The sequence below is a fragment of the Aspergillus flavus genome, chromosome 4 (assembly GCF_009017415.1).
Source record: "Aspergillus flavus chromosome 4, complete sequence".
Classification (NCBI taxonomy): domain Eukaryota; kingdom Fungi; phylum Ascomycota; class Eurotiomycetes; order Eurotiales; family Aspergillaceae; genus Aspergillus; species Aspergillus flavus.
In genome coordinates, this window is record NC_092405.1 from 1,687,415 (window position 1) to 1,705,360 (window position 17,946).

The window sequence follows — 17,946 nt, forward strand, 5'->3', positions numbered from 1 at the left end:
CTCAATTTTCTGCCGTTTGCCGAATGGGAAGGGGGCAACGAATACGATGACCAGCCCCCCAAGATACGTCGTCTATACAATCGATTGGAAGGTTATACTCAACCACAAGGCGGTAGGTAGAGTGACCGAAGAGGGTTTGGATGTAGCTCCTGGCGAGTATTAGGACACTTTGGAAGTATATATTAGAGGTTTCAAGTTTAAAGGAAGCCTGATGAAATCATCACATCGAAATTGAGTATTATTGTTCTGCTCAAGAATAAATGGGACCAGACGGAGAGAGCAAGGAAAGTGAAGAGATATGGCTGAGGGAGGGACTGAAACGTAGCAGGATTCCGCTGCATTGCTAACTATTCTGCTACATGTCAACTCTGATTATCCTCCCAACCAGATATCACTTATGCTAGTTTGGAGTTGATCCAATCGAGATAAGCATCGACCTGAGTTTCAACACCAGGATAGTTACCCGCGTCACAGCTTTTGGCTCGAGAGATAATTCCCACGAGAGTGCCAGCTGAGTCCACCACAGGACCTCCTTGATCAGCCTGACAGGCCCCTTTGCCATCCTTGGTGATCACACAAAATTCTCTCCTTGTGATTGTGGTGATGGGTCCATATATGTTTTGGCAATTCGATCGAGAGATGATATTCACAGAAGCTGTCTTCAGGGTCCTTGAAAAAGATGCCCCTTTAGAAGTCTCTCCCCAGCCAAATATCTGAACCGAGCTCCCGTAGCCGAGCGCCTTTTGCTTTGTTGGTAGTTGGGCTGGGGTAGCACCTGAGTAGGAGTCGGCCAAGGCAAGGAATGCAATGTCGTTATCGAGAGAGTCCGCATCGTATTGAGGATGGATATCAATTGAGGCGACACCAATCACAGTTCCACCACTGGCATGCTGAAGCGAGCCAAGCCGAACGTTGATGCTTGTGGCATCCTTGTCCTTAACACACGATGCTGCAGTGATTACAGACTTCTCGCCAATCAAAGATCCGGCGCAAAAAAGCCTGGTTCCGGACAATCCGACGGTGAAAGGCGCCTGGTCCTTAGTTGCCTCTACACCGTTCACAATGGCGTTGGCAAAGCTGGCAATCGCAAGCAGGAGAGAAGTAAAGGGCACAACATGCATGATTGATGTTGTAGTAGGTTTGATTTTGGGTTTCGGGAGTCGGAGGAGATAAGACCAAATCGGAAACAGAAGATTCTTGGAATCTGGGAATGAAGGGGATTTAAGAAAGCCTACGGAGTACAACTGTATGTGATCTACCACGTAGTTCCTTCTCAATCAATCCCATTCTGGCCGAAATATTGGCGATCAGTGTCGATTCCTCACATTATTGCATAGCTGGAGATTCCCCCTCTCACCCCCTTACTCCACCGTGTCTTATTGTACTAGAATAAATTCGAGGGACCTCAGGCTGAATCAATAGAAAGTGGGTCACTAGTCAGTGATTTGAAGGTTACAGTATCGATAACATGATCGCAGAGAAGCTCTGCATCCTGTACTGCTTATCTAGCAGAGCACCCGCAGCTGAGCCATTTGGAGCAGCCATTGCTGCGCTGACCATAATGGCATAGATGAAAATGAAAGGCTGTATTATACAGTGGTTTTCGAAATCAGTTACACCTCCAAACTCTTGCGACTTCATTCTCGGAAAATAAATCCGCCATATATGAGCTCTGATTGGATTAGTTCTCTTTCAATAATGGTCGCCATATTTCTAGAATACAATAATCAGACCACGAGGAATGTATTTTACACGAAACCGCCATACACATGCTGTCTCGACTGTGTTTGTCAGGGTGGTAGCCAGTTAGTCAGATACGAATAAGACAACAATGACTTTGGGTTCAAAACTGTTCTTGAGGTCCCTCAAGAAGTCCTCAATTTCAAGCTATTTACATACATTCTTCCAGAGGGCTTCCTGCCCACCCAGGCACCGAGGAGAGACCGCTTGAGCTGGAGACAGGCCCTTGTGTAGCGCGAAGGTAAGACGAGGTCGTACATGCGAGCTGACTTCACCTCGGAATCACCATCGAAAAGCCACCAATCCTTAGTCGACCCATCGTCGTAAAATCAAGCACAGCAGGGACCGCAGAGCGCGCATACGGCGCCTTTCCTCAGCCACATACCGAGTGGGCCCTGACCCACCGCCAAAAGGCCACCGCCTCGGCGGAATCCTGTCAGGCTTCACGAATATCCTAACGGGTTCCGAGAAAGAAAGCGTGTGTCTGTGGGGTAATCTGTTTTCGAAATCCATTGTACACATCTGAGAAATTATTGATCTGTATACAAAGGACTTTCAAAGCAGAGGTGACTTGAGGATAAAGTACTATCTCAATATACACAGGGTTTTCCCGTGATAAAGGAAACACCAAGTACTGGCCTTGGCCTGGCCCAATCCTGACATATTTTGCTTCTTGATATCAAAACCCTCATATTTTCCGATTAGGTTCCTGAATGGTCTGTATTTGTCCCGATAAGACCCAGAGTGTACCCAAAAATTGTACCGGTAGGTCATTAAGACCCGAATTGGACACAGTAATTATCAATTTGGTTGAAATAATAATGCGCCTTCTGAATCTTTTCATATAGAGGATAATAAGCGTCTTCGAATGAAGCTGCGGCTTCTTTCTCATTTTGGCATCTCTCCAAAAACCGGTCATGATAGTACTTGGTCGATACTGATCAGTCAAAACGTCATTGATTTTTGGGAAAAACCCACCTTCCAATAGTCGTACGACCGGTATAGATAGTCGCCTAGCTTGAGATCCGACCTTTTCTGGTTAGTCTTTGAAGTCTGGGAGCATGCGAAAGCTGGACCAATGAGAGTGTCGAAGAAGTCAATTCCTGAAGCCGCAGTCTGATTGCAAGATACCTATTAGCGGAGTTTAGAGATAAATGGGAGGGTCATAATTACTTGATTGAATGCATTCGCAACAGCAGAGCAAGATCTGCTTTCCTGTTCAATATAATTATAATTAGCGAGGGTTAGATGCTCGAGTAACTAGAACATTTTCTCCATACTAGGCCACGGTAGTTATCCCCATATCGCAGTTCAGTGTAGGCGTAGTCTGTCTTCTCATAGGCCTGCTGAATGCGAATCTTGACAACAATGTACTGAGACTGAGCAGAATGGCCTTTTGTGAACGCCTGCATGCCTTGTTTGTATACATGTGTGATATCATCCACATTTTGAACGAAACTGGTCTGTACTTGAGCCAATGTCGCTAAGGGAGCTAAGAGGAGTAAGGACGCCAGAGAGTGGACGAGCATCTTGATACTAGATGGTGTTGAAATAGCTAGTGAGTTGACTTTCAAAATGTGAAATAGCTGCTATCTTGATGTTGTGGGGGCATAAGTAGGTATTTATATTTCGTAAGTTGAGATTGATATAACCCTTGCTACCCTGCTAATGATCAGCAGACAATCAATACATATTTTGGAGCTATTCACTGTGGATACTCTGGCTGGATCTGATCTGCAGAACTCTTCCAATTCCGGGCATCTCCCGAGCATGCCTGTACAACACCTGTCTGAAATACCACTGGAGCATTGATGTGGTGCGATGGGGTATGCAGTGCCAATACTACAGTATGTATGCAATTAATAGTGTTATGTACGCAAAGTACTAGTCGCAGATCACCTGAATTCTATCTTTCGGGTAGAGACAGTTCTTTAAGTGACCTCTACTCCGCACTCAGTACGAGTAACCCCAATATGGACGACCTTACTCCGTATACCTTGTGAAATGCAGCCGTTAGCTGACGGTTGGTGAATAGGCTCCTCGCCATACCATATGACATTACCGTTTCAGAGCTAATGAGACAGAATACTTGTGGTCCTATAAAATTAAAGGATTCGGTGTAGCTCGGAGTAGGTCGACCTCCGAATGTGGAATGTTGATCATCGACGTAAAATCATATCGACCATAAACTATGCAGGGCACCAATAGCGCCAAAATTTGTATTGTAGATCATAGACACTATTAGTTGTGTAGGTCTTATTCCAAATTTTCGCGTGGAAATATGACCTGCGCCAAGACACTGTACGGCGCTATTGCTGATCACGAAATATTGCTTCCTGTTAGGGACCAATGTTGGCTTTTTAAATATTCCACTCCCACAAAAAGTTTCCACAGAAAAGAATACGGTAGTATTCAGTATACAGTGAGTTGGAATTCAAACCTTTGTTCTGGGGGATCAGAACTAGTCAGACTGAAGTATCATAGCTCTGGTCGACGTTTTTTTAAAATTCAAAATTGTCTCTCAAATATGTATCACCCTCACCACAACACGAGCAGTTTCTGAAGGCTGAAAGAGAATCTATATTTCCTTATCAGAGTGAGATTCCTTCCTTCGTTTATTGCTAAGTCAAGTAATTACCAGTGATTCTCTTCTCTAAGATCAAAAGTCCCCAAAGGGCATACATAGCGAGACGAAGTTAACCCCCTACCAGAAAGCATTGCATTACAACGATAAGGTATCAAGCCCTAAAATTCAATCATGATATGGGGACTTTTTTATAGTTCGTGCCCAAAAAGCTCTAGAGTTAGTGAAGACTCTGGCTTGGCTCAGTCTTTGGTAATTATTCCTTGAGAAGCTGGACAGCCCAGGAGTAGCAATCAAAGTCTGCCTCGATATGATAGCATCAATGGAAATGAGCTGCAGCTCAAGGGCAGATTACAAGCTCAGGTGGGCCCAATGTCAATCGGCTGGAAGACCATCGACTTGGATAGTTATATCATATATCCTTGGTACAGTGTATGGCCGTCCTAATGCAATTTTTCGTTTCGAATGGTTCACCCAGCCTGTGTGGTTGTCTACGATATCTTTTTTGCATTTCTGAAGGGCAAGCCAGTGGGTGGTCGAAAGACAACCAGATTGCATCATGACTATCCCAATGCCCCAAGAAACGATGTGGCAGCAGCTAGGAACATTTTCTGGTCCGCAGAGGTGCAATGTATGTTTTTGGTCAGCCCTAGTGCCTCAGGCTGCCTAATCAGATACTAATTTATCAAGTACATCTCAGCCAACATTGACTTAACAAGGTAACACCTTCTCTTGTCAACACTACGTAACACATGCAAAATATACAGAGAGTTTGAATTTATTTTACCTAACATGGAGTCTAATTCCAGGAGAAAGGTGCTTCTATTGTATATGTCAAAAATCAGCCTGGCAAACTATTACTATCTTAGCCACTGCACTAGATGTCATCCAAGGTACACAGCTAACCAAGCACATATGTTCGAGATATACCGAAGCGTAGTCGTAGGTGTATTAGTGTTTAGCCTGCGTGCTCGACGATCTCGTTCACCAGAACGCCGTCCTTGACGTAGGACTTGATCTGCTCGGGAACCGGGCACTCCTTGGTATCTTCATCTGTTCCCTCCTTGGGGGGAAGCATGATGTTGAGCGCTGTGCATTTGCTGGAGAAAACCTCGGTGTTTAAGCTCTGGGGGCCGAGGTAGACCGTGGCACCGTCCACCTGGTCCAGCAAAAGCGTGGGCGCCACGCCGTCGATCTGGAGAGCGAATTTGGTGCACTTAATGACATCAAGGCTGCTCACAAGGGAATCAACGATGATGGAGAGATCCTTGCAGTTGTCGATGGCGATGGCGTTGGCCTTGCTGGACACCTTCACGATGGTCTTGTTGCAACGGGAGATGAGGATGGACTGGTTCTGCTGGGCAGGGATCTCGACGATTTCGCCCGGGTTATCGAAGTTCTCGATGTACCACTTGTTGCTCTCGAGGTCCTTGCGAGGAGGTTTACGAACACGCATGCTCTCCGGCTTAGGCTTCTTACTCGGGGCTGGCGACTTAGAGCGAGAGATGCTGCCTTGCGAGTCAGGACGTTCCGGAACGGTCGAGCTTGCGCGAAGACTAGGGTTCTTGTGCGTCATTTCAGACTTGTCGACTTTCCGGAGACCAGAGGTGATAGCCTCACCCTGGTTCAACTGAGCAAAAACGGCGGACATATCACCTCCCGGGGCCGCGCTGGGCGGCGGAGGAACGCCAGGCGGTGGTGGAGGTGGTGGAGGAGCTCCACCAGGCACGTTCAGCGTCGGCACAGGGGGTGGAGGAGGAGGGGGAGGAGCTGAACCGCTGGCCCCGGTGCTAGAGCCGCCTTTGACCTGTCTGAGGGCTTCCAGCGCATCGATGCCGCTTTGCTCATTCCATGTCAGGCCCTTTGGATAGTGCTTCTTGAGATAGGCAGCAAGGGCCTTGAAGATTTGATAGTAGGATTGGATGTACTGGACGTGAGTCTTATCCCTGATGAGAACGTAAGTACTTTGCTTTGCGCTTGAATAGGATAGTAAAGGTCTTACTTTTCCTTGTACTCCTTCAAGACCTTGTTGCCATAGTACTCAATGCCACCAACGATTTCACTGACAAAATCGCCTGGCTTGGGCTCAAAGAACCATCCCAGAGCCACGATACCCTCCGCGACCGCGCTGAGGTGGTTGAAAAGCGGAGAGGCCCGATTCGACTCGCGGATCATATTAATAGAATCGGAGGCAGTGTGAAGCTCTGTCATGAGCTCTGCGGGCTGGGGCTCGGGCTTCTTCGCCTTCGTCGAGACGTAAAGGTAGGTGCGCTCGGCTTCGAAAGCTTGTAAGACAGCTTTCGACTACAAAACCAGTCAGTAGGCTGTCGCAACCACAATGTAATGACGTTCGGTTGGAGAGCCTCACCTGCTCAGCAACAAGGTCTCCAATTTTATTTCCAAGGTCCACGAAGTTCCGCACATCCTTATTGATCAGTGTATCGAAGTCCTCAATTTGAGGTGGGACGGCAGGAGCTGCAGGGGCCGGGGGAAAAGCTGGCTTGGGCGGTTCAGGAGCAACGGTCTCGGGGGCAGCGGCGGCATTCAATGTTTTCGGCGAACTGGGGTCATCTAGTCCCATAGCCATATCCTCCAGGCGGGAGGTCGCGGCTTCCAGCCTATTACATCATTAATATAACGAAAAGAGAACGTGAAGCGCATGACGAATGCTCCACACGACAGCTTCCTGTGCACTGTGCTTGAGGCAAGCTGATTCAGGCCTTACCGCTTAATAAGGGTAGTTAGGTTATGCATATGGCTGGTCGCCATCTTGAATGGCCCCTATCAAAGCAAGGGAGGAAGACAACTCAAGAGGGGTGAAAGATACAGGGAGAAAGGACAGTCCGACACTTCAAATGGAAGTTACAGAGGGACAAGTGATGGTACACTTGCCCGTGACTATGGAGTAAGCTGTGTCCGTCAGAATCGTAAGTTGCAACGGTGTCGGTTCCCAAAAGATGATGCTCCTTATCCCGTGCCTGAGGCCTGGAGCTCCACGAGTGGGTCTTACGGTACAATACATTTGAATGGCCGTTTCGCATATTGTACGCTATGACGTTGGCGGTAAATTTTGGTAATTCTACCACATGTACGGAGTAGGATGGTATTCTGTAGATGCGATAAGAACTTCTACTACGGATACTGAACCCCGCCAATTTGGACACTTGTTAAGCATTACTATCTAGCAATAATGACAGAACAAAGCGGCCCTACATCTTTCGCCAATCATGTGGACTTCTGTACACTAGGCATGTTCATCCTTGGTATGCTATAACACGCCCAAATCGGATGAACTGTCGAAACCCTACGGTATACTTACGAAACTCCTTTGATTCATGCAGATGATATTGACTTCGGGGGCACTAGACCTAATGTCAAGAATATCCTCGGGGGTGCAGCGTCTTTCGCGGTTGTCGGTGCTCGTCTAGTCGCTGGAAAGGAGCACTCCCACGCTGTTAGCTGGATTGTTGATGTTGGCTCCGACTTTCCCTCGGAGGTTTTAGATGTCATCAACACATGGGGCACAGCATGCGTGATGAGAGAAGACAACAACCGATTAACCACCAGGGCTTGGAATGGCTACGGTCCCAATGAGAAGCGGGGTGAGCACCTAACCTTCTTTCGCATGAACTCTAGAAAGGATACTGACGGGCTAGACTTCAAATATTTGACCCCTAAATTACGACTAGAACCTTGGATGCTATCCGATTCCCAGGTGTTCTCGAGGACCTTTCATATGGTCTGTTCAGCAGGACGTTGCGTGTCAATTGTGCAGAATATACTGCAGCGGCGAGAAGAACTACGGCGAGAAGGCAAAGCACCTTCCAGCAGCCAGGCTTCGGAGAGGCCATTCTTTGTCTGGGAACCTGTGCCTGATCTCTGTACACCCGAAGAGCAAGATAAATTCTTTGTTGCAAACCGGGTAGTCGATGTGGTAAGCCCTAATGAACTGGAGCTAGGAATGATGTTTGGGCAGCCAGGGTGGAATGAAGAGAGCGAATTCGGGAAAGATATTGTCAAGCGCATCCTTGATTCGGGCATTGGCCCGAACGGAAATGGGCACTTGGTTATTAGAGCAGGGAAAGATGGAAGCTATACATTCTCAAGAGGCCAGAGGATTTGGTTGCCCGCTTACCATCAACCCGATGCTTCAGCAAATACGCCAGTCGTCGATCCGACTGGTGCAGGTAATTCTTTTTTGGGGGCACTGACACAAGGGATGGTGACTGTTGATAGGGCCCCAGCCAAGATTGTTGGCTCAGTGCTTGCAGGGTCTGCTGTCTGGGAAAGGGCATTGGAAGCGTTGGGCAAGCAGAGTTATATACTGTCCTCTCTGATATTCGCCACTGTTGCTGCAGGTTTCGTTGTGGAGCAGATTGGAGTGCCCCATCTGTCTACGTCTACCGAGGAAAGAGAACTTTGGAACGGAACTGAATTCACGGAACGAGTCCGTCTGTACACGCAGCGATTGTATCGAACACTCGAAGAGTCTCCCCGGAAGCACTTGCAGATCAATTGACCGATTGAAGAACGCCCTTCTATTGTCGTACAGCCCACAATAATATGAAACAAATACCTATCATGCCATATAAACCTTCCGAAGGGTTTCATTGTAGCCCATGCTCCCCCTTTATGAATCCTGCTTCGCAGCTTGCTGTCTCTCGTGTTCGATGATCTGTTTGCTCCAGCTACAGTGGAACAGTAAAATGTCAGTATGTGCGATCTTTGGCAGCGAACACCTCCGAGATGAACTGACTAGCGACTGGGGAAGAATCTGCCGGGTTCTGGCATCCTGTCACGGCGTTCCCGGTCGGCACTAATGCTCCATGTCACAGCAGCAATGCCAATCACGACCGCTCCCATAATAGCAGTGTTGGCCCTCCAGTTCGCGGGCTGAGCGTACCAGCCTCCAGCGGGAGACCAGACTTCCTTGGGATACCTGAGTAAAAGATCGGTCAGCCTCTCACAGCATCAGTAGTTCGGGGAGAATTAATCGCATACGGGATCTTGCCGCCTCCACCCATTGTGGTTGGAATATGATTGAACAATGGTAGGGAAAGAACGTGGGCGATAGCTTGCTAGGAAAGCGTTGTTCTGGCGGGTTGAAGCCGAAATGACCGTCGACGTCCCTCGTCCCAGAACCCGTGACGCTAGCACCATATGCGGTTTAGCGTCACGGTCGACTTTCTCACACGACTCGCGGTCCCGTGACTTCCGCCGAAGCTCGACTTTTCTCCAGCGGTCAAAAGTTCATACAATACCGACGTGGAAACCCCAACACTAAACCTCCACGCAACGCCCTGGGCAGCCCAATCTTATTTTCGCTCATTCCAATCGCCCTCCGGCTTCAGGTTTTCCACTCTCACAGTTGCCCAGATGAAGAGGCTGCAGCTCCAACGATGGAGCAGTTCGGTCCTTTCGCCGCGGGCCCGAACTGGTGGCCGCCTGCAACAACATCTGTACTATAATTTGCGTCGCCAATCGACCGTTGCGCCTGCTCCTCAGGCCGAGAATGAGCCATTGTTTGAGGAACAATCGCTAAATTCGTCAACCCACATCCCCCAGTCCTCTCACTTCAAATACCTCCTCCCTTCTCCGCCGGTTGAGGCCGCACGCGAGTCCGCAAAACTCGCCGCCCTTCATGCACGCCTCTACCTCCCCTCCCGACTACCGCTCGAGACATTAGCACGCTCTCTGGTCGATGCTTCAGCCGATTCGAATCCTAATTTCAACAATGAAGCATTGGCTACGCTCGGCAATGACCTCCTGAGTCACTACACCTCCGAACACCTTGTTTGTACATATCCTCGACTTCCCTTAACTGTCATCTTCGCGGCAATGTATGCGTATGTCGGCCCTAAATCTTTGGCAGCAATGGCAAAGGAATGGGGTGTTGAGATGGCTGCAGTACCTGGTGGAGAGGTTGATCCCGGCCTCTTGCAGTTCAAGAGAGTGCTCCCAGGCACTGATGTAAATGCGGGACCAGTTACTGGCACAGAGAGACCCAATGAGCACCGGAAATCATGGAGAAAATCAATGACCTCCAGAGTTGTTTATGACAATGAGTATGGAGACCCTGTCGGGGTATCCGGCGAGTCGGCCACTCCGGAGTCGCAGAATACCCAGGGTGTTACCGCAGAGCATGCCAACGCGACATTTGTGCGTGCTGTGATGGGCGCCATCTACCTTCATGCCGGCAGACCGGCTGCCAAGCGATTTTTCGAGCAACACTTCCTCTCCCGCCACCTCAACATCTCGGACCTGTTCAACTTCTCCCAGCCGGCTCGTGACCTTTCCCGGCTGTGTGCACGAGAGAACTTCGAGCCACCTGTTGCAAAGATCATCAGTGAGACTGGCCGCAAGAGCAGACACCCTGTCTTTGTCGTTGGTATTTTCTCTGGTCAGGATAAGCTGGGAGAGGGCGCTGGCGCCAGCCTGCTTGAGGCTCGATCCAGGGCTGCCGTGGCTGCGCTCAAGGGCTGGTACCTGTATAGCCCACTGAATGTGCGTGTCCCTAGCTCCATGGAAGAAGAGGGCGCTGCACCCTGGAAGCCTGTCCACGTGGACTTGGGTGAGGTGATTGTGTAAGATGAGATTGCAGAGAGAGACACGCGTCAACGTGGAAAAGGTGTTATATTATATGACATGACTTGTCGTCGATGGGAGCAAGAGCACATTACATATTATCTATTCGAATTTTGCAAGAACAGGTTTTGTACAGTATGGGAAATCTATTTCATTCGTCTGATGTCTTCTGCTGAACCCTTTTTTTATCTTTATTTTTTAACTTTTCTTTTCTCATTTGTCTTGGTTACATCTTTGCATTTTCACCCCAATCCGTTTTAGACAGGAAACGGTCCTTACAACCGAGTCGTTGTAAGGGCTGATTCTTAGACAAAAGTACATAGATGTATGTACCGAATGAATGCATATTACATGACCTCGACTTGCAGAGTACTTGAGACTCGTAGTAATCTACGGAACTTACAATCGCGGATGCATCAACTACACCAACGATGTGATCTAAGGAAAGTCACTCAGAGGGGTTGACAATCTCATCCTCCCAATCCCCACCGCTTCGGTCTGTGCTCATCTGACCGTGTTTATCAAGGTATCTACCGTAGTCGTCCCACAGTTCGCTGACCCCGGACCCAAACAGATTCTTCCAAAAGCCCGGACGTCCGTCTTCCAGCTTCTCGCTCTCACCGATATATCCGCTTCGCAAAAGCCGGTCGTTCAGCATTCCAACTGCGCCTCTCCCAATCCGCACATCCTCCAGCCACTCTAGGAAGAATGCTGTATGCTGATAGCCCTGATCCCATTTCTCAGCTCTCTCCTGGGCAGATGCGGGCCGTTTCCAGTGCAGCGGAACGAAGCCAGCTTTGAGACGCACAAAATCCGCGATGCCCTCGATCAGGCCTCCGGGCGGACGTGGTACCGAGGCGTTATCCTGGCGGGGTGCCGTATGCTGGTAGCAATGGACCAGCTCATGGGTGAGAACACCAACTATCTCGGCTTTGGGATCGGGCAGCTTCATGGCGGTAAGGATATACTGAAGAGACAGGTGAATCTCCTTATGGTCATCGTCCAGCTCCATTCCGGTGGTGTAGGCTACACCGCCAATGTCACGGAGAAAGAAGGTTACGGATCGGGTTGGCGGTATGGAGGGTGTGAAGGTTGGGGTGGTTGGGCCCTTGGCGGTGCGCGGTTCATCTTGCGGATGGGGTGGAGTGTAGAGGTTCTCGATAATATCAGCTAGGGCTTTGTCGATGGTAGATGCAATGTCAGGGACGAGGAGTAAGAAGGCATTAGAACCGGGGTGACGTGTATCATTTATCTGGAGACGAAGTTTGGGTCCGGGGGGCACAGTGGACCGTTTGTTTGGACTAGGATCGGCTGGGGAGATGGCGGTGGGGAGAGAGTGACTGTCGACAGGTAACATCTCGAGTTGAACCCCGTACAATAATCGAATGCGCAAGGAAGGACGCGGAAGAATGTAGGTTCTGCGTCAAGATATCCCCACAGGAGTCTGTAGGCGCAAGATATACTTTGACTGGAATGTTCGTAATACGACGGAGTATAAATCCACTACTTATATGAAGCACTAAATGTATTACTGCTAAGTACATGTTGCATGCGCCCCGATCTGTTCACAGGACCTGATTCGACAGGCGCATGCTTCTTCGACCGAATCAGCCAATCGATCTCTTCCAATTGCCCATCGATGGATCCTTCCCCATATTAAGTGCTGTCGTACTGTGTATGCCACCTTTGTTGCGGCTCTTTCTTGACATGATGCATGGTAGGTATTTGGTCCAAGTGCCCACGCCAGCCGACGATCGGGTGGAGAAGCCAAACGGTCCTGTAATCGTCAATGATGATTGGATCATATGTCATTTAAATCCATTGATATATATCTATTGTAGATTTAAACAAAGAAAGAGGAAAAGAAAAATGTGTATTTGTGATATAAACCTAGACTCAGGTTAACAATTAAAGAGATTTCACTGGGATCGCGAAATCCGGACCTTTGCGGAGCATAACTTTTTGTAACACGCTGTGGGAAATTGATATACTGAATGTAAACAAGAAAACAAACCAAGAATCGGCGGAAATATAACTATAGGACTGCGCAAATTCTACTGCAGTACTCCATATATAATTTCCAGATTAAGTACTTAAATATAAATAATGCGATCTAATCATTCTTCATTATTTTATTTTATTTTATTTTTTTTTTTTTTTTCAATTAAAAAGAGGGGGAAAAAAAAACTTCTTTCTAGATTGCGATCATGATACCAGTAACTTTCTGTTTAAAAGTCGTTGGGCTGCAGAGACCTCAGGCGCATTCGACCCCCTCCCCCCACTGACTGTTGGTTTCCGTGGCCAATGTTGCCGGTAAACAAAGCGGAAAAAAAAGATCCAGGGAACCAACGACCCGACTCGGCTTCCGTCCACTTCCTTCGCTCTGTCGCACGTCAACACTTGAATTTCACCGAAAGAATTCTTGAACTTCGGTTGAATTAATCCTTATAAAATCGCTGTGTTTATCTAAAGAGGGTGGAGTTCGAAGCGCTTATCGGCGCGTCTATTCGCTTATCGCTCCTTCCGTTGCAAACCCCCCCGTCGCTGCAGACCATCCTCGGAAGTGTCGCCGTCAGGATAGTAGCTTCCTCACCATCATCCTCCTCAACTCGCGCCTCCCATCGCAACGGCCATAATCAAGGTATGTATGAGCTCCTTCCTCATCACTGTCTTCTGGATTGTTTGGCTTAGGATGTCTGTCCTTCCCCCCCGTCGTCTTTCTAACCATATCCATTCACACTCACACTCACAATCGCATTCACAATCGCACACTTGCTTTTGGCGCACCTGCATCTACTTTTCAGCTTATGCTAATCATTCAAAATGGGTTTCTACAGCCTCACCTCTTTTGTGACCGAGTTCGCATTCTGCCTTTGGGTTTTGAACCTCTACTTCGTCTCCCCCCTTTACTTCTCCATCCAGCTTGGATGCCAACCTGTCTCGACATTCGAGTTTATTTTGATCCTTTATGTGAAGACTATCAGACGTCTCCTCGTTTACTCCGACGTTGTCCTTCTATATGTCATCCGAGTTGTCTGTCGTATTGAGCATTTTCTCGCACCCAACATGGAAGGAAAAGCTACAGAGCTACTGGCGGTCCTGAAGAACAATAACCTTGCGATTGATGTCAAGGTCAGCCATCTGCTGAGCATCAAATCCGATATCAAACAGAAGAATGTCCCCGATAATGCAGTGCATCTGATTTTTGAGAGCCTACGGCTAGCGATCACATCTCATCACGCCGCCCTTTACGCAGCCGGTTTCTCAACGTTTGGCCACTTCCTGAAGCGGCTGTTCATACAGGACCAGGCTCATATCGTCTCCGCTTATGCCCGTCACTTCTGCCCCGTACTTCTCGAGCGCCTGGGAGACCACAAAGAGCGTGTCCGCGCCCAAGCTGCTCAAATATTCACCGACTTATGGCCAGCTGCCAGCGCCGACGTAGAGCACTATGTGCTCGAAGTAGCCTTGACGGGGAAAAACCCTAAGGCCAAAGAGACAAGCCTGATATGGCTATCGAACGTATGTTAATACCCTTCTACTGTTGCATCATTTACCTAACCGGCGTTCGCAGATGTCGAGAAATCACGGTCTCCTTTTCCGATCATACGTGCCGAGCGTGGTTTCATGCTTAGAAGATGCAGATAGTTTCGTGAGACACACTGCTAAATCGACTGTAGTCGAACTATTTCAGTATGCTCTCGCCTGGGGTTAAGTGTTTTGTTTAGGATCAATCATGTGGCTGACAAAGGGCTTAGGGGTGCGCCTGCACGGGCTAAAGCAGACCTGACCAAAGAAATGACTGCTCAGAACGTTCGTCAATCGATCGTGAATGCAGTTTATGCAAATATCGGACTTGAGGACCACTCTTCCACAGCTCGCCCGCGCTCTCGAGTAGAGCCTCGGTATACCCCCTGCACGGATTCTCATCCTCTACGTTCCGCCTCTCGAGCAGAGGTCGTACACCAGCAGCCTGCTGCCGTAGTCTCCTCAGCCCCCCTAAGACCCTCTAAAGAAGGTACGTTTACTTTGCTTTCCTCTGCATTGATAACCATACCGTGCTAATGATTGCCAGCTACACCAATGGTTGAACCGGAGCCGATCAAAAGCCGCCCTGGCTCATCGAAGAGCGACAAAGGACGGACCATAGCTGCGGCTCCTGAGGCAGAAAAAGCGCCACATATGGAAACTGCCCGACCGAGCTCCCAGGATGGTGAAGCTCCTCAGCCGCTTCATGCAGAAACGTCGAAGCAAGTCGAAGATCTCTTCCGTGTGCTGTCTCCAGCTTTCGAGGGCCGCGAATCCGAGGACAACTGGAGACACCGTGAGAAATACATTACCTCTCTCCGCCGACTAACTTACGGCAACGCCCCCCATGATTTTCCTCAGCCATTTTTTACCGGGATTAAGACGAATCTCGATGGTATTTTCAAAGCAGTCAACTCCCTTCGCACCACTTTATCCACCAATGGGTGCCTCTTGATACAGGATTTGGCCAAGATCGGCGGGTCCAGAATGGACCCGATGGTCGAGGTCATTATGCAGAACCTAATCAAGCTTTGTGGTGGGATGAAAAAGATTAGCGCTCAAAACGGCAATGTCTCCGTCAACGACGTCCTGGCAAATGTGACTTACACTCCACGTCTCCTGCAACACGTGACGAGTGCATGCCAGGACAAGAACGCCCAGTTACGTCTCTTTGCTGCAGGGTGGCTTAAAACCCTACTTAACAAACAAAGCCATCACAAGAGCTCGCTTGAGCACGGTGGTGGCTTGGCACTACTCGAGAAGTCCCTAAAGAGGGGACTCACCGATGCTAATCCAGGCATAAGGGAAGCGATGAGGGGTGCCTTCTGGACTTTTCATCAGATGTGGCCTGCAAGGGGCAACAAGTGAGTTACTTCTTTTCACTTCTGAATAACTGGTTTTATAACACCTGCACAGTATTCTATCCGATCTTGACAACAAGACCCGCCATCTACTCGAAAAAGATCCGGCGAATCCAAACCGTGACCAATCAAGTTACTTGTCAAGCGACACTCTCACCGTGCCTAGTCGCTCTGCCCTAAAAGAGGCTATTGCAGCACACAAAAAGGCTCGTCTGGCCCCGGCCAAGACTCTGCCTCCACGGCCGGAATCAGCCCAGTCATCGTTTAGTGAAACGAAGGTATCTGATCCCCCGGCGAAGTCTACTGGGCGCACCGCTCGGGCACCTCTTTCTTCACTTTCTTCGGCGCCTATGCGACCTGGTGCTAAACCCCGTCGACCCGAATTGGCACGACCCGCGACTGCCGATCCATATTCTTCTCGCAAAACCGCCGCCACAGATGCCGTTCACATTGACAGCTCGCCAAGACCTAGGAGGGTAGCAAACCTGGGGCAGGCGCCCAGCTCAACGAAGAGCAAGCCCAAGAAACTCGATATTCCCATGACCATGGCCGTCGACCCAGTTGCACCTAGCGCAAGCAACGAAAATGAGACCCAGGTTGCTACCCAGGTTGCTAGTAAGGTTAGAAAGCGTTCCAGCTTGTCTGAACAATTCGCTGCTATCAAGAGAGGTATTCGGGCCAGAACATCCCCCAAAACAACACCCAAAACATCTCCCGAAACATCTCCCAAGTTATCCCCCCAAACACCCCCAAATGAACCAGATGATCGCGATATAAATGCCCTGAGCGAATTATCCATCAATAAGTCTGAACATCCTGATGAAATTGCCGTGGGCGAATCGTCCAACAATGAAGCAGATCGTCACGATGACCATGCACCTTGCGAAATATCTTTCGATAAACTAGATCGTCACGATGAAAATAAACTGAGTGAATCACCTACCCCTGGTCCAGATCATCACGATGAAAATGCCCTGGGCGAATTATCTATCAATGTACCGGATCGTCGCGACGAAACTGCACTGGGCGAATTATCTATCAACAAACCACAACGTCGCGATGAGAATGCCCTGGGCGAATTATCTATCAATAAACTAGATCGTCGCGATGAAAATACACCAAGCAAATCCCCTCCGAGTGAACAAGATCGTCACGTTGAGAAAACGATTGACTCTGCTGAACATACATCTCAAGCCCAACGACGTGTTGAAGAATCCGAGCCTTTTTTTGCGCGCTTTAAGATTCGGAGTCGCCTGAGCAACAAACGAAGGAACATCAGTCCACATTCAGAACACCTAGAAAACGCGAAAGAGATGGTCCGGGTTGCGGGCCAACGAATCCGCTCCAAGTCATTCGACCTATTTGCATACCGAAAGCTACAGGACCTTATTCATTATCATGGAGAGAAACTCTTCACTCGGCCAGTTTTCGATGATTTGCTCGACGGACTGTTGGTGGAGCTGCGCAAAGAGCCGAGCCCAGATAGAAAACACAATGGCGACTACGCAGACGTGAAGACCCAGGTTGTTGGAACCCTTCGTCTGTTGGAAAAGAGCTGCCCGAACTTGTTTGTGATTGATTACGACGCAATAGACGCCATCTTTCATGCGAGAAGATACTTCGAAACCAACTCTTGGATTGTTCAAGAACTCCAGCAAACCGCGTTGGAGTGGTTTCGTAACTGCGAGCCATCAAGGCTCGAAGGCATGCTTGATACACTTGTCCAATATGTACAACGTGAGACGCGGGACGAACCGGGATATCGGTCCATCCTTATGGCCCTCTCTCTACTCACTGACCTGATTGGGGACGCGAACAAGAAAGGGGCTTGGTTCTCGAATGAGATCTTGGAACAGGTTGGGACGATAGCAGCAAGGGACATCCTAGCCGAAGACACCGACATAAGAAAGAAGTCTATCGAACTCTGTGTCCAACTATATGTGATGTCTACTAACCTGTATCAAGACAAGGGGGTATCTTTCTGGAGGCTGGTGAAAGCCCCCGAGGGGGGGACCCGGCAATTGATAATGTACTACATAGCCAGGCAGTAGGCTTTGTATGTATTCCAATAGCTGTACTAATCAAATCAAAATAATTTCTTCAAAGGAGCTGCCTATATGCTATTACTCCGTATCGTACATTTATGAT

At 48.8% G+C, this 17,946-nt stretch overlaps 8 protein-coding genes across 8 annotated transcripts; 3 read left to right on the top strand and 5 right to left on the bottom strand.

Moving 5' to 3' along the window:
* Positions 1-395: 395 nt before the first annotated feature.
* F9C07_3776 (putative elastase) lies at positions 396-1,121 on the bottom strand (the record flags this gene model as incomplete). The annotated part of the gene is made up of 1 exon (XM_041285805.1): positions 396-1,121. The coding sequence occupies one exon, from the start codon at positions 1,119-1,121 to the stop codon at positions 396-398; it is 726 nt and encodes a 241-aa protein (XP_041146062.1).
* Positions 1,122-2,984: 1,863 nt separating this feature from the next.
* Positions 2,985-3,269, bottom strand: F9C07_3777 (uncharacterized protein; the record flags this gene model as incomplete). The annotated part of the gene is made up of 1 exon (XM_041285809.2): positions 2,985-3,269. One exon carries the CDS (start codon positions 3,267-3,269, stop codon positions 2,985-2,987), a length of 285 nt encoding a protein of 94 aa, XP_041146063.2.
* A 2,013-nt stretch (positions 3,270-5,282) lies between these two features.
* cap (adenylate cyclase-associated protein) lies at positions 5,283-7,093 on the bottom strand (the record flags this gene model as incomplete). The annotated part of the gene is made up of 4 exons (XM_041291852.1): positions 5,283-6,270; positions 6,327-6,628; positions 6,693-6,942; positions 7,050-7,093. The coding sequence occupies 4 exons, from the start codon at positions 7,091-7,093 to the stop codon at positions 5,283-5,285; spliced, it is 1,584 nt and encodes a 527-aa protein (XP_041146064.1).
* A 421-nt stretch (positions 7,094-7,514) lies between these two features.
* On the top strand, positions 7,515-8,843 carry F9C07_2232425 (PfkB family carbohydrate kinase; the record flags this gene model as incomplete). The annotated part of the gene is made up of 3 exons (XM_071509907.1): positions 7,515-7,587; positions 7,666-7,926; positions 7,981-8,843. 3 exons carry the CDS (start codon positions 7,515-7,517, stop codon positions 8,841-8,843), a joined length of 1,197 nt encoding a protein of 398 aa, XP_071366390.1.
* Positions 8,844-8,954: 111 nt separating this feature from the next.
* F9C07_2232426 (uncharacterized protein) lies at positions 8,955-9,348 on the bottom strand (the record flags this gene model as incomplete). The annotated part of the gene is made up of 3 exons (XM_041285807.1): positions 8,955-9,012; positions 9,081-9,263; positions 9,326-9,348. 3 exons carry the CDS (start codon positions 9,346-9,348, stop codon positions 8,955-8,957), a joined length of 264 nt encoding a protein of 87 aa, XP_041146066.1.
* Positions 9,349-9,700: 352 nt separating this feature from the next.
* Positions 9,701-10,912, top strand: F9C07_3781 (mitochondrial 54S ribosomal protein mL44; the record flags this gene model as incomplete). Its single annotated transcript, XM_041285806.1, has 1 exon — positions 9,701-10,912. One exon carries the CDS (start codon positions 9,701-9,703, stop codon positions 10,910-10,912), a length of 1,212 nt encoding a protein of 403 aa, XP_041146067.1.
* Positions 10,913-11,357: 445 nt separating this feature from the next.
* F9C07_3782 (PBSP domain protein) lies at positions 11,358-12,266 on the bottom strand (the record flags this gene model as incomplete). The annotated part of the gene is made up of 1 exon (XM_041285808.1): positions 11,358-12,266. One exon carries the CDS (start codon positions 12,264-12,266, stop codon positions 11,358-11,360), a length of 909 nt encoding a protein of 302 aa, XP_041146068.1.
* A 1,230-nt stretch (positions 12,267-13,496) lies between these two features.
* On the top strand, positions 13,497-17,907 carry F9C07_2244079 (protein stu1). The gene is made up of 5 exons (XM_041291850.2): positions 13,497-14,431; positions 14,484-14,602; positions 14,668-14,927; positions 14,985-15,801; positions 15,854-17,907. The coding sequence occupies exons 1-5, from the start codon at positions 13,733-13,735 to the stop codon at positions 17,847-17,849; spliced, it is 3,891 nt and encodes a 1,296-aa protein (XP_041146069.1). The 5' UTR covers positions 13,497-13,732; the 3' UTR covers positions 17,850-17,907.
* Positions 17,908-17,946: the final 39 nt, after the last annotated feature.